This window comes from Sebastes fasciatus, chromosome 21 (genome assembly GCF_043250625.1).
Source record: "Sebastes fasciatus isolate fSebFas1 chromosome 21, fSebFas1.pri, whole genome shotgun sequence".
In the NCBI taxonomy this organism is placed as follows: Eukaryota; Metazoa; Chordata; class Actinopteri; order Perciformes; family Sebastidae; genus Sebastes; species Sebastes fasciatus.
Window position 1 is genome coordinate 13,805,188 of NC_133815.1, and position 16,171 is coordinate 13,821,358.

Consider the following 16,171-nt stretch of genomic DNA (forward strand, 5'->3'; position numbering starts at 1 on the left):
TGTATATGTATTATATAGCCTAGGATAAAAGTATTCCTGGCTGGGAATAACTGATCTACACAATGACGTCCGCTTCATTCTAGACTAAAAAACCATACAGCTAGGGAGCGAGAACAAATAACTTCCTGTCTGCCTTGCTTCAATAAAGCAGCCTCTCCCTCCTCTCCGCTCCAGTCTTCACTGCCTGGCTGAAGAACTCTCACGCTCTCTCATCCTTCACTCTCCAGTTCCTGTGGGCCACTAGAGACCTCTATTGACCACAGCATCAATAATGCAGGCCTCTAATGTCTCTGCACCATCTGATAAACTACAGCCACCATCTCTCCTGTCTCTCTCTGCACAAACATACACACACATAAGCAGCTACGTGAGGGACTAATGAGAGGAGCAGGGAGACTTGACATTGCGTTAGATGTTGCTGTTCCACATGAGCTTTAAAGCAAACATAATGGGTACTAGCTCAACAGGAAGAGACAATCAATGACTGGCACTTGGGCCTTTTTAAACTAAGCGCAACTAGCTAAAGGCTACACGATATTTACAATGCATTCCTTTGTGCACGTTTCTCTGTAGTACAGAACATGTACTACAATGTTTAGAGAATCCATAACTAAATACTTAACCTTAGACACATATATATACACAAATAATAATATTTATAACAAAATAATTTCTAAATGGCTCAAAAAAGTAATCATATGAAAATGCCACATAATCTGAAAGCTCAGTCCACCACTGTGAAGGAGATGGCAAAATAGCAGATCTCCAATGGAAAGCAATGCATTTCCTAGCTGCCAATAGTGCAAGTTAAATATGTGTTTATCATAAGAACTCGACTGTCTTGTCTAGTAGTAATAAACAAAGTGAAGTTAGAGTTACCAGACCAAAATATATGCATAAAACTACCTCTTTTCATCTTACAACAGCAAAATAAAAATGACATCTCACCACTTAAGCATCTTCTCTGTGGTATAATAAATCCTATGCAAGTCGTAAATTATATCAACATTTATGAAATTTGACATCCAGTCCTCTTTGTAGATTTATATTTGCATTGTCTGGATTTTCTGATGTTTTTGTAATAAGTGCTACATGATTTTCAGATATATCCTTTCCATCTTCTCCGTTATTAAGAATACAATCCAGCAGCTGTGTCAGAGGCTCCTGAGTAGAATTAATCAGGGGTGCTTAAAAAAGTATCTAAACAAATGAGCGGAGGAGAGTTCATATTTCTGTTGCAGTTGTGTAAATAAAAAAAAAGGGTTCCATCTTCAAATAAAAAAGATGAAATCAATTATTCCCTGAGCATGCTATAATTTAAATATCATCACCATTACAAAAAGATAGAGAAGGAGTCAATGTACGAGCATTTCAATATCCAAATGCTGTAGAAAAAAGAAATCCCTGGAACAATGGTCAGTTTCATGGATTCTTTAACTCTAAATTAAGACAGATGTTTTCTTTCACTTGTATTAGGGCTGTCAAAGTTAAGGCGATAACACATATTTAGTTTGTAGAGGGCTCACTTTTAAAGCGTGAAGATACTGGCATCATATGAAACTAGAAAACCTCAGAAATCCATTGGTATCGACCAGGTCATACTAGCTTGTTGCAAAGGAGGTTCAATAACGCTCCAAACTTGCGCTATAGTTCAGCGAGGAAAAAACATCATGGCCATTTTCAAAGGGGTCCCTTTAACTCTGACCTCAAGATATGTGATTGAAAATGGCTTTCTATGGGTACCCACAACTCTCTCCTTTACAGACATGCCCACTTTATGATAATCACATGCAGTTTGGGGCAAGCGATGGTCAAGTCAGCACACTGACACACTGACAGCTGTTGTTGCCTGTTAGGCTTGAGTTTGCCATGTTATGATTTGAGCATATATTTTTTTATGCTAAATGCAGTACCTGTGAGGGTTTCTGGACAATATTTGTCATTGTTTTGTGTTGTTGTGTTGTTTTCCAATAACAAATATATAGATACATTTGCATAAAGCAGCATATTTGCCCACTCCCATGTTGATAAGAGTATTAAATACTTGACAAATCTCCCTTTAAGGTACATTTGAACAGATGAAAAATGTGTGATTAATTTGCTTATTTACTTATTGTGCAGCTCAGAAACACCAGTAGAAATCACGGTCATGTGGTGAGAGTAAGACAGACATACCTACTCATGGATACATATTTGTGCTCAGTTTCATGCAGTACAAAATGTAACATCAATTCTTATTTTTCTGTCACCTTACCTGGCTGCTGAATAAGGCCTGGGCTGCAGTTTCGGCAAATGCTCTGAAAGGCAAGCAGAACTGTCAATCATCTCTGCCGTATCGCTAAGATTTTGTTTCACAGACACCCATGACAGAGAGCAGACTAAATAAGTGAAAGTCATCTCGGTCCATTGAGACGTCCTACCCCCCCACCAATCTATCCACAGTAACCCCCCACCCAGGTTACAGTCTTGTTTCTAGGACACACTTCTATATTTATGAAATTACAAACTCAGGGTTATGGAATCCCAAGTGTCCAGATGTGGAGCCAGTAGGAAACAGATTGCTTATGCAGACCTTATTTCAATGCCAGCCATGAAGGTGCCCTCTTTGGGTAATGTGTAGTGTGCATTGCCGGCGTGACGATGTGTCAGTGAAATCAGGAAAACCTAGAAGAGTTGCAGATAACTTTTCACCCTGTAGCGCCAAGATTTGCCATTCGCTACGCTATGACCACCAACAACTTTTAGAAGTGGGTAGACAGAGTGATTGAGAGTTGCGTGATGTGCTTGCTGTGTCTTACACTTCATTTGCATCTCAGCGATAGAGGAACCTGGAAAAGTAAAGCTGCACCATATGCACCAGCTGAGGCCCTACAATAACACATTTTTCTGCTAAATTGCTTGGAAAGACAAACAGCTGGACTAAATCTGCTCTCTCCTCTCTTTCTGGATCTCTCTGACATCTAAACAGCTCAGGGTGTTAGCAAGACAGCTCCGCACTTTGACGTCCATTTCATCTCTTTGAGCTGGGATTTTTTGTAATGGTGATGCATGAAACACTTAAAAGTTTGAAAGAAGCTATTGAACAAAAAACACTGCCCTTGCCCAAACAGCAGCCTTCCAGTAGACATCCATCTAGATTCCTTCAGATACTAAAAGAAAAAACAACAGGCTCAAGGGCTAACACTCCATTTTTTAGAGATGGGCCAGTGACATATGGACTAAACCAAAACTGCATTCCTGTAAGATGATACAGTATGAATGTATGTTGTTTATAATTTATCTAAATAACAAAGACCTTTGCGTGCCCAGTAGAGTTAAGTTGTTGAAACTAGACCGTATGTCAGTGTGGGAGAAGAAAAAAGACAGAGTTCATATAGAAAACATTTAAAAAGGTGCTGCGTGTAAAATCTGGCGCCATCTAGTGGTGAGGTTGCAGATTGCAACCAACTGATACTTCTCCCGTGTGCCAAGCGTGTAAGAGAACTATGGTGGCCGATGCAAAAACGCTAATGGCCCTATCTAGAGCCACCATTTGGTTTGTCCGTTCTGGGCTACTGTAGAAACATGGCGTCCAGCTCCGTGAAGATATAAACGGCTCATTTTAAGGTAACAAAATCACAAAAATACTTATTTTTAGGTGATTATACACTATATATATATATATTATATTATATTACATTTCTCCCAATAGATCACAGTAAATGTTACACACTGTTTCTTTAAGTTTGCCAGTTACTAGGAGAAAGCCTGGGAGGTGAAGAAAAAGCACTTTATCAGGATATTCTTCAGAATTGTAGCATCCTTTTTTCTTTCTTCTGCTATTCTGCGTACAACTTGTTTGAAGTTTTGCACAAAAACATGGTGTTCGCAAGAATATACAAGTATAAATAATGTTCTAACTGATTTTTTTCTTTTGTATATGTATTACCGATAGACGTAGAAGTGAACTTAGTCACTGTGACGTTACTCATTAGATTGTGGACTGCCGTTTTTGCCGTTTTTTGGACTACCTTGGCTTTTTTGCAACCAAAGATGACAGAAGAAGGAGGAGCTAAGTACAACCGGATACTGAATAAAGTTGTAAGAAGAAAACACGGTCAACACCCAGACTGGACAATGCCGTGGTAGCGACCTATCAATCACAAGGTAGCCACGCCCTAAAGCATACCCTGCTTTATGGTCTATTTGACTCTAAATGGGACCATAATTTACTAAATGAACATCATGCTGTATTGAAGAAGACTTGAAACTAGTGATTGAGACCGTAAACTCATGTTTACTGAGGTAATAAATCAAGTGAGAAGTAGGGTCATTTTCTCATAGACTTCTATACAATCAGACTTCTTTCTGCAACCAGAGGAGTCGCCCCCTGCTGGCTATTAGACAGAATGCAAGTTTAAGGCATTTCCGCATTGGCTTCACTTTTCAGACCCCGGAGTTGCCCACTGGTATTACCTGAAGATGTCTTGTTATATCTTATATATAGCGGCATTTTATAATCCCATACTGGATGGGCCAAATATTTGGCATGCCAGGGAATTATAAACTTTAGTAAAGGGGACTTTTATTCTGAAAAAGAAGTTCAAATGTTTCGACGTGGAGGCTCAAAATGTATTACTGAGCCAAGATTACAGGCTGATCCTTGCTTTGTTATGATCAATGAGCTACTGTAAATAGTAAAAAAAAAAAAAAATACAGTAATTATTTTAATAATAAGAACTAAGCTGCAACTGAGTGGATAAAAAAATCATTAATGTTTTCAATATTTCTCAAGAAAAAATTAAAAAAAACAGCACAGAAAGTAACCCTCTGAAGGACAAAATCTGTTTGGACAAATGATCACATACAACATATCCAGGTAGCAATCCTTCCCATCAGCACCCAATGGAAACACACACCTCTCCATCAGACGGTGCATCATGTACGTTAACACAATCCTCTGCAGCTGCACCGTGCTCGAGTTGCTGCCTTTCTATCACAGAGTGACAGCACATGTCCGAAACAGAGGACGATCAATCCATCATCTCACATCACTGCACCATGATGATACTGCTGGTAGATACAAAGGATATATCACTTTTAAAACCTCCGAGTGGAAAAGCTGCTTTTCTGTTGCAGTGAGTGGCTCGAGGATACATCTTAAAAATATGTATTTCAACAACAAAAAAAAGTCTCCGTTTCAAAAAAATACAGTCCCAGGGTTCCCGCTATGTTTTCAGAAATGATCATTTTCAGGGGTATCATCGATCATACTGCACAACAATATAATCTATTCCATCTCAAAAGTCTCTCTGCAATGCAATTTATATGCAGAGGTATCGTTTTAGTGGGGTAAAAAATGAGATAGCAATGTGGTTGAACATAAAAGTTATACTCCTTAAGATATATGGATCGCTTCTTTGGCTGCAGATGGAATTAGAGAGGTTGTTGGCATTAAAGCATTACGAAGAATTCTCCTTGGGAAGACTTTTTTTCTTCTTTTAATAGCCTATAAATGCTAATTTCAAGTTACTTCTGAGGAAAAAGGACCTGCAAGCTCATGGTTTTCCAAACCTATTTAAAGGTTTTCCCTGGCATGTCATTATATCTTAAATGAATAAAGAGGGAATATATGTGATACGCAGTGCGTTCCCTGTGACCGGGGAAACTTCATTTTAGATTTCAAGCTCTTCTGGAGCGAGGGGGAGCTCCGGCCTTTTGGGATACAGACGCATTTCGCTTTACTTTACTTTGCCTTACTTTCTTCCACAGGTCACAATTTTATTTGAACCCTGCGGTAAAGTAAATTGAAAAAGATGCTCATGGACAGAATCAGCTCCCTGGGGCGATGACCCCGAAGTTTTTCATCTGGCACGCTATGTGAAACAATGGACCATATAACAAGAGCGCTGACTCTGGGAAGCAGGTATCTCTCTCAATTTATATCCAGCATTTACTTTTATACCCGGGCCTGCACTTGGCCAAAGACATCTGGGCTTAGATGCATCTCTCCTCATTATTTATAGTTAGTATAACAGCATAAACTCTGATCAGCAAACACCTCCCCTCCGGTGGGGGTAATGAACCAAGAGCAGTGCAGAAAATGCAGCAGTGTGCTTTGCAAGTGACACACCGAGGCAGAGTTGACCATTAAGCTATGAGCCAAACTGACCCCGCGCGTTTGTGTCCTTGCGAAGCTCGGTAAACGGCCCCCTGTCCCCAAAATAACAGCTGCTGCCCTGAAGGCCGCATTTTTCACGAGGGCACGATCGGCGCGATTCCCAATTTCTGCATCAGTTCACCACTGAAAAAGGTGCTGTGGTTGGCAAGTGGACCAAAAATAACTGACATTGGGGAAGGCCAAGAGCTGTGACACAGCTGTTTTAGAGGACAACTCCACTTGTATGTAAAGCTGTAGCCAACTAATTTCACTGTCTGGTAAGTTCCAGTCAAAGCTTATTAGATCTATACTGAATGACCGGCCAACTATCTTAATGAGCTGAGAGAACATGTTAGTTTTCAACCAACCGTTGGCTCAAACGAGGGATGGTATGGATGGCTGACAGCTGCAAAAAATGACCAATATTAGCAGGGAGGGAAATTATGAATAAACTGAGAAAATAGCTCTCATCTTGCAGCTTTAATACTGCCATTATATTCACAGAAACTGTGACACAAAAACCATATTGGAGCTACATGGACGTAAAATGAGACAAGGAAAATGAGTTGATCCTTCGGGGAGCCCTCTGATGTACTCTGTCTGACCATTCAGTATAATTAAATGCTCTCACAAAATCAGCCTTGAGACTGGGCTCATAAATCTCGCTTTACTGGGGCTACAGTGACCCCTACTGGATGAAAATTCCCCAGACAGACAATCATGCATAGCTGAAAAAATACTTGTAAATACAAGATGGTACGCTTGACATAACCCGAGGTCTTTTCAAAAGTGAAATAAATAGTTCTGAAGTAAAATTATTCCACTGATGTTTTGTACAGGTGCAGTTTTAAATCCCAATCTCGTGTCAATCACTGAAATTCCCCATTTGCTGCAGGTAACATGAAAGCCTGCATTTAATTAAACGTGCATCTATTAATTTGTTTTTTGTTTGTTTCAACTGTTGACGAAGGTCCAGAGGGACCGAAACGTTAGTGTGATCAATAAATTATGATGCTGAGCAAGAGCAGCGTGTAGGATCTTCTTTTTCTCAAAAAAACAAACTGAAAAACATGCCAGAATATTAATCTGTTTTCTCATTAGTCACTGGATAAATGTTACGCATAAAAATGCACCTATTTGCTATGTGCCATGAAGATTCAAAAAATAAAAATGATGTGATGTTTGATCAGATTTTGTACTTCAGAGTGGTTCTCACGTCATGTAATGCATCTAGCAAAGATGGTTTTCACCCAATAACCCTCAGAGACCTCATGACTGACTGAGATACATAACAGCGGGCGCTCTGACCTATGAGGAGGCTGAGAGGAGGCGAGCAGGACGGGAAGGCTGTGAGAAGCTCCAATATGTTGAGGCTCGGGTCTCTCACATACAGGTTGTAGTCTGCGGCGCCTTGTTTACTGCAGAGCTCCTGCAGTCTCCTCCTCTGCACACTGTCCTCCGTATGCTCCACCAGAGCTCGGAGAAACGCCTGACAGGGAGACAGAAAGTCACTTGAAGCTGCTCTGCACCTGCGTCAGTAGCAATGGTCATGATTTTATTTTTCAGTTTTTATGACTTAGGTTTCCATTCACAACTGTAAAAAGAAGAGGCATTTAAAACATTCTCTAACACTGTGGGACAGATTCAATGCCAAGTTGCACACAGGCCATAAAAAATGTAAGTCTTTGTTTTCTAGGTACATGAAAACTGCAGAGGTAGACCTTGACACCAGCCCAGTTTTTATTCACAATGCACTTTCTTTACCCCATAAAAGTGTCATTTAGTTTCTAAATGATTGCAAAGCTAGTGAGAAATTAGCAGAGGCGTTCTTTTAATCCTTAAACAAAATCATCAAAACCAATTAATGCAATCAATTACTGTGTTAAATTGGCGAAAGACAAGCTGCTGTTTAACTGGTATTTCATCAGTTGTTGTTAATCTTCTCTTTGTAGGCTGTGATGCAAATTGCAGGATTAAAAAGGATCATAAATAAATATTAACACGCAACTCCCTGAACAACTTTTGGAGTGAGTTTTTACTTTATTCCATCTGCAACCATTTGTCACTCTGATACTAGTAATCACAACTTCTGAATATTTGTCATGCCTAAGTGTTCTGTACGATTTCAGCGATTCATTATGAGAGCATGTATGGAGAGATTAGTGGCAGTCTTGTAGTAGAATTATTATCCCCATCTTCCAATCTGTCCTGTATAGACAGCACTTCAACACTATTTGACTAGTGTCAAAAAATATTGTCTGTATCTGATACAGTCTCTGAATAACTTCAGTAATAACATTAAAATTTGTCTCAGTGGAAATCACAAGCCAGGAAATGCCACATATATTCTGTATTTCATGTTATGAATATTATTGGGAATTGTACTTACTAAGAGCCTGAGGTGATTATTTTTCACTATCCTAAAAATCCTGAAGTATAAAACTTATAGGTGTTGTAACTGCTTTAATAAAACAGATTAACTGCTCGGATTACACAGACAGGTGTTGTAAAATAAAACATCCTACAGCCTTGTAAGTCCGTAGGCAGCAGTTTGGCCTGAAACAATCCATTTCAGTGCAGGGATTTTACAGCACGGAGGAGAAAATGAGTCTGTGCACATGTCTTATTTACAGCAGGGGGCCTTGAACTGATGGTAGCTGTTACAATTAGGATGTACTATATCTTTCTGACACATTATCAATGAGATTTGCACAGTTGGAGAGCTTCTCTAATAAAAATCAGTGCAGAAATCAGGAGTAATGTTTCCCTAATGTCTCTTAATTCCATCATACTGGCCAAGCAATAACTTATCTTATATCATATATCTTTTTTATGATTAAAAAATAAATAAATATATATATAACATGTCTTGTTATGTTAGTATGCAGTGTGCCATCATCAGATAAGCGATAGAAGTGCTGTGTCGTTTTGTGCTTTAAACAATGCTGCATCCTCCTGAGCAATACTTAAATTGTTGTATTTATTACAGAAGCAAATTGGATTGTTGCCATATGTTGACATTTTACAAATTGTCTTCCTTTTGTCATTCAGTGTGCTGTTTACAAAGAGCAGTAAACCACTGATGCAGCTCACGCCAGAGGGAAATTAATGGTTTTCATTTTGGTTAGACTATAATGTTTTTATTAATGAATTTAAGTTGCGCAGTAAAAAAAACAGGATGAGAGTGTAAATAACCTGAGAGATGGAAATCAGACAAGAAGTACAGGGAGATACACAAGTTAGATACTGTCACTACAGTAATGGGATTTCAAAGAATGTTGCAATGTTAGAGAATGAGGTGAAACTCATGCAGGCCACGTCCCCCTGCCAAAAGTTAGGCGCTGCCAAAGCTCAAGTCTGTGGCCATTTGACATTTTCACACACCAGCTGTTACTCAACATTGCCACAGAGGATCAGGCAAGTTGAATCAGTATTTCAGCCTGGGGTTTACACTTATCTTACCTAGGGACTAACACCAAATATATATTATAGATTATAATTCTTAGAATCTTTAATGCACTGCTGTTCTTTTTTGTATTATGTGCATATCGTCTGTCTCTTTATGTAAATGTAAATATGAATCCTACTCACTGTACATAAAGTATATACATCTCCATATGTACATACATACTGTGCATAATCATCCAGCCCACGTATATCCATTCGGTATTTATTTCTTTGCACTATTTGTATTGCTACAACTTCCGAACACTTGACTTGTATATAGACATTTTATTTTTATTATTGTATTTTGTTATTTCTATTCTGTGTAAGTACATTGAGAGCATTGCATGAAACCAGAGTCAAATTCCATGTATGTATATACTTAGCGAAATAAACCTGATTCTGATTAGTAAAGTCAATCTTGCCAGAGCTTTTCAAACCAAACTATGAACCCATGCAAATCTTTTGGGTCCAGACCCTGTCCTGACTTAGACTATATGCCTGTTCAGTAAGTAAATCATCTAAAAATAAATGGGAACATCTGTTTTAAAATATAAATGCACTTCTTCATAAAATATATTACACTTTTCTCCGAGCTTTGAGAACAAAAATAAAGGCAGTGTGCTCTAGTTGGAGAAAACAGGATAGTTGTTTTGTTTAAGTGTGTCAGAAAGTGGCTTGGCCAATGCAATTTACAAAAGTAAGTAGTTGTAGAGCAATGTCTGGACATAGAGTACCTTCTTAGGAACACTCCTGATCTCTAGACACCACGTGAGCAGGTACAGCAGAGAAATGTTCTGGGAAACGTAGGATGGCACCTTGGCACCTATAACCAGGGAGGAGAGAACATTTGGGAATTATCAAAGATATGAATGTCACAAACATAAGAATATATGTTACAATGTTCTTTTCAAGACTACATTGAATGTGAGGCACTGAGGCAAATTTGTGATATTGGGCTATACAAATAAAAATGACTTGACTTGATGTGTGTTAAAATCACCTGGCAGGCACACTTTACCTTTTTTCTTAGTGTCTTTACGTAGAGAAATGTGTACTCGGTGGTTCCTCTGGTCATGAAGGCCCAATCTGTGGAGCACGTCCTCCACCTCAGTGGCCCTGTTTGGGCAGAACACATCAAAAGAATCCCCTGGCTGATGGGTCAGCGTCGGGTGAGCCTAAGAAGGAAAAAGAAGCTTTTAAAGTACAAACTGTAATCTAAATTCATACCGCAGGTTTAGATCATTTTCAAAAATTAACATTATTCTGTCAAGCTTACAGAGATGTCCAGCTCTAAGAGAAGGGCCATCTTGACTGAATCTCCTTTGGTCAGCTGAACTGCTTTGGATATGGGAACCTCATGGAGGGTTTCTTTGTTTAACGGTCCAACCATCTGGAAGAAAACATCTTTGAGATGAAGGATGAAATATGGCACAAATACTGGTTTTATCAGCAGCATCATCATCATTCCTCACCTGTTCCATATTGTCCACCTCCTGAAGAGAGACATCGAGGTAGGTAGGAGGCAGAGCAGGAACATTGAGAGGGGACTCGGACAGCGGTGGCAGGGAATGTGTCAGCGAGGCTGTCAATGCAACATGGGGAACTCCAGCATCCCCAATCTGTGTCTCCGGTGCTGATGTAGAGACACTGGCAGCACCACGAGGCTGGGATGCCAACCCAGGGCTCCCTGCAGGAAAAGCTGGCCTGAGATCAGAAACGGCAGTCTGTGAAGCAGAAGCTGAAGATGATGCAGCAGTTGCAAATTTGGGCAGTGTTTCAACAGATGCTCTGATCGACCCGCAGTTCTGTTGGTCAGTTATTCTCAGTAGGTTTAGCTGGGCATCTGGTATGGATGAATCAGGAGTTTCCTTTGGCGAATCCTCTGCTTCTCCTTTCAAGTAACCAGTTCGATCAGAAGCCATTTTCGATAAGGCTCCTTTGATTGCTTTCCACAGTCCTTCTATCCAGGGTTCCACAACCACCTCCAGCCTGGAGAGAACAAAGCCCACAAAATTATACACAACAGAGTAATAAAAAAAGAGAAAGAGATGGTGGGTAGGTTTAAGGCCTAATGCTGAAAGTTGGATGTCTATACTGCCGAACTTACCCTACACCATCATCTGCATATCCCGTTGCATAGAATTGTTTGGCTCCAAGTTCCTGTAGACGACGCTCAATTGTCTTCCCACAGTTACAGAAATTTGCATAATTTGTGTCTCCTAAAGCTGGAGCAGACAGAGGAAAACAAATGATTTCTCAAGCCAGCAAATGCTCAGAAAGTAAACACTGCAGCAGAGCTCTGCATTGTAATGATTTACGCAAATATGTTTCACAATTCACCATATTGACAGATGCACTGCAAAAAGAGCTATCTTCATCATACCTAAAAGTGCATAGCAAAGGTGTCTATAGTGGTCAGTGGGGAGGGTCTTCGTCTTGATGCTTCTTACAAATTTGAGGGCATTGTCAGGCGGTTCCCCATCTCCAGTAGTAGACACAATAAAGACCACTGGGGCATTCTCCTTCTCCAAATTGTACTGGAACCAGTTATATGATTAATCAGTTAGTGGTGTTTCCACTATTCAATGTGAAAACTCATTACATTAATATCCACAAAATCATCAGGCGACATCACATTTACTCAGATATTATTGATGGGTTAATTGTGCGTCAGCAGCCATGCAGTAAAAAGAGAGGGGCTTTCACAGCTCTGCTTCAAGGAAAACCTTTATAATGTGCAATAACTACCTTGTCATTGAGGCTCAAGCAACTGAGCTCAGCAACCAGTCCGTGCTCCTCTGCCACCTCAGCTATTCCTTCTGCTAGGGACTCGGCTTGGCCCTTCTGAGACCCGTAGAGAACCAAAAACCGAGGCTTCACTTCACAGGGCATGCTAGAGGATACAGAAAAACAAAAATTTTCACAGCATTTTCACAGTTTTCATAGTAGGAAAAGCTCAGGTGATACTAATAACATTAACAATTGCCCAGTTGTGTTCAAGTGTCCCAGTAAGATATACATGCACAATACCTGGACCCTGAAGCAGCTACATTGAATTCAGCCATGTGTGTCTTGATATGTTAAGATATACTTTTTTTTTTTACTGTCCCCGTGGGGAAATTTTTCCTGGATTCCGTCCAACTGCAGTTACAAACACTAAATTAAAACAGCATCAACAACAATAATAAACGATTCCACATACTATCACACACACCATGGCAGGTATTGCACCCAGGTTGTGCACTGCACCGTCTACCGTCTTGCCCATATTGCACAGACAATAGCCCAATATTACACAGATGCAACATATTGCACTGTCCCTATTTAACATCTTGCACTGTCCCTATTTAACATCTTGCACGGTCCATATTTAACATATTGCACTGTCCCTATTGCACTGTCCCTATTCAACATATTGCACTGTCTGACCATATTGCACTGTCCTTATGATAGCTTAAGATAGACACAATTTCCTGTGCCTGTCTGATGACAGACTGCTCATGTTACCAACATACAGTATGTTCTCTTTATACATACATGCATGTAAATGATACAGAGCAGACTACTGTTCTATTGACGTGATTAAAAATCAATTATTCAGGTGTCGAGCTGTGTTTTCATTGGCTATCTTATCTTACCTACATACTACAAACTGTGAAAGGTGAGGTAACAGACAGGTGAGGTAACAGACAGGTGAGGATACAGACAGGTGAGGATACAGACAGGTGAGGTGACAGACAGGTGAGGTGACAGACTGGTGAGGTGACAGACATGTGAGGTAACAGACAGGTGAGGATACAGACAGGTGAGGTGACAGACAGGTGAGGTGACAGACTGGTGAGGTGACAGACTGGTGAGGTGACAGACAGCTGAGCTGACAGACAGCTGAGGTAACAAACAGATGAGGTGACAGACAGGTGAGGTGACAGACTGGTGAGGTGACAGACTGGTGAGGTAACAGACTGGTGAGGTAACAGAGAGGTGTGGCAACAGAGAGGTGAGGTAACAGACATGTGAGGTAACAGACAGGTGAGGTGACAGACAGGTGGGGTAACAGACTGGTGAGGTAACAGACAGGTGAGGTAACAGGAAGGTGAGGTAACAGACAGGTGAGGTGACAGACAGGTGAGGTGACAGACAGGTGAGGTAACAGACAAGTGAGGATACAGACAGGTGAGGTAACAGACAGTTGGGGTAACACACAGGTGAGGTAACAGACAGGTGAGGTAACAGACAGGTGAGGTAACAGACAGGTGAGGTAACAGACATGTGAGGTAACAGACAGTTGGGGTAACAGACATGTGAGGTAACAGACATGTGAGGTAACAGACAGTTGGGGTAACAGACAGGTGAGGTAACAGACAGGTGAGGTAACAGACAGGTGAGGTAACAGACATGTGAGGTAACAGACAGGTGAGGTAACAGACATGTGTGGTAACAGACATGTGAGGTAACAGACAGGTGAGGTAACAGACAGGTGAGGTAACAGACATGTGAGGTAACAGACAGGTGAGGTAACAGACAGGTGAGGTAACAGACATGTGTGGTAACAGACAGGTGAGGTAACAGACAGGTGTGGTAACAGACAGGTGAGGTAACAGACAGGTGAGGTAACAGACAGGTGAGGTAACAGACTGCCACAGAACAGCCTTGAACACCACCATAAAGTACCCGGACGTTGCGTCAGTTTTTAAACTCAAGTTAACATTACCTAAGTGCATCGAGCATTGTCTTTTTTATATCTAACGCTAAGTCAAAAGTAACATTTTAGCTTATGTTAAATGTTAGTAGATAGCAAACTGAACTCTGACAGCCCTGTTGACAACATATGCTCCCCAAATAGTGTCTTTTCGAGCTAAACTTATCCTTTTTTAAAAACTAATTAAAGGATATTTAAATATCTTTAGAAGCAGATATAAAGTCTGTGTGAAGTTCTCAGGAGATAAGTGTTTTACCTTTTCAAAACAGCTGTGGAGAGCCACTCAGTCCAGCGTGCAGTCCTTTTCATGGAATTACAGCATCTCTGCAATTCTCGCGATATCTTCTTCTTGTTCTTCTTCTTTGGCAACCCAGTTTATAGGTGAATTACCGCCACCTATTGGACTGGAGTGTGGAGCAGGAGATTGTGCAGAAACAAAATAAAAAAATTAAATTAAAAATTAAAAATTAGACATTAAAATTAAAATACAAATAATTAAAATTAAAATTAAAAATAATAATAATAATGAGGAAAACTCTAGATTCGTTTAACTAAATCAGTTTCTCTTAAAAACTGCTTTCTACAATTGGTATGTTATCTTTATACATTTGCAGTATGTAGCCTCTTGATGTGAGTTCATATATAAATAAATGGAAGGTTAAAGTGAGTTAGTTGAAACCTTATTGAGGGTTATTTTATTTTATATTGATATCTACGCCCAGAAGTTTTCATGTTTTGTTGAGTTTAGCTTCTAGTTTAGTAGTTTCCCCAATACAAGCACATAGTGTGGATATTGTTACTTTGGGAAGAAGGTTCAACCCAGCTAGGATGGGTGAGAAGGGAAGGGAAATGAGGGACTTAAAGGGTTTTCTGTACTTGGGTTTATTTTTTCATTTGGCTTACATCATATGTTATATTATTTATTTATTTTTTTATTTGAGCAACGATAGGGGCATAACATGCAAATTATTATTTGTCACTAGATATACTCATTATCTCTGGCCATGGTACACAATATGACTTTAGGAATGATGGCTACATGCCCAATTTCTTTTGTGAGCTGGAATGTTAAGGGGATGAACCATCATGTGAAACGCAAGAGTCCTGACACATTTGCATCAGTTAAAGGTGGATATTGCCTTCCTTCAGGAAACTCATCTGAATATATCTGACCACTCACGTTTGCATACTAGATGGGTTGGTGAAGTTTATCATTCAAAATCTCAGTGTAAGTCAAGAGGAGCAGCAGTCCTTATTAGTAAGTATGTGCCTTTTATTTCTTCTCAGATTTGTGCAGACCCAATGGGCCGATATGTGATTGTTACAGGCAAATTATATAACATCCCAGTTATCTTAGCTAGTGTCTATGCCCCTAATTGGGACGACGCTGCTTTCTTCACTAATTTCTTCTCCCGATTACCTGATTTAAACGAACATCATTTGTTGATAGGTGGAGACATGAACTGCGTGATATCCCCTAGTCTAGACCGTAGCGCTGCCAAAACTACACCAACTTCTAAAGCTGCCCTTTCAATTCAGCTGTTTCTTGATACTTATGGGATGGTTGATGTTTGGCGTGCTCTCAATCCTACTGTTCGCAAGTATTCCTTCTTTTCAGCTGTTCATAAAACATTTTCACGCATTGATCATATCATAATGGATAAGAATCTTCTCCCTTTGGTGCAGGAATGTGACTACCATACGATTATAATCTCTGATCATGCTCCCCTTAAACTGAAGCTTAATCTACCAACCTCAAAAAACGCTTACAGACCATGGCGACTCAACCCACTTTTACTTTCAGATAAAACATTTTCAGATTTTATCTCATCACAGATTGATTTTTTTCTAGAAATTAATCAAACACCAATGATGTCATCATCAAC

At 39.9% G+C, this 16,171-nt stretch overlaps 1 protein-coding gene across 1 annotated transcript in view; it reads right to left on the reverse strand.

Annotated features, from left to right (window-relative positions):
• The window catches only part of mtrr (5-methyltetrahydrofolate-homocysteine methyltransferase reductase), a 31,121-nt gene extending 16,444 nt beyond the window's left edge, over nucleotides 1–14,677 (reverse strand). The window contains exons 1-10 of the mRNA XM_074622605.1: nucleotides 14,542–14,677; nucleotides 12,335–12,479; nucleotides 11,970–12,123; nucleotides 11,694–11,811; nucleotides 11,059–11,575; nucleotides 10,863–10,976; nucleotides 10,605–10,761; nucleotides 10,321–10,409; nucleotides 7,448–7,628; nucleotides 2,255–2,297 (exon numbers count right to left, since the gene is read on the reverse strand). Coding sequence (XP_074478706.1) covers nucleotides 2,255–2,297; nucleotides 7,448–7,628; nucleotides 10,321–10,409; nucleotides 10,605–10,761; nucleotides 10,863–10,976; nucleotides 11,059–11,575; nucleotides 11,694–11,811; nucleotides 11,970–12,123; nucleotides 12,335–12,479; nucleotides 14,542–14,594 — 1,571 coding nt within the window. The 5' untranslated portion in view covers nucleotides 14,595–14,677. The remainder of the gene's footprint in view (nucleotides 1–2,254; nucleotides 2,298–7,447; nucleotides 7,629–10,320; nucleotides 10,410–10,604; nucleotides 10,762–10,862; nucleotides 10,977–11,058; nucleotides 11,576–11,693; nucleotides 11,812–11,969; nucleotides 12,124–12,334; nucleotides 12,480–14,541) is intronic.
• Between the last annotated feature and the right edge of the window lie 1,494 nt (nucleotides 14,678–16,171).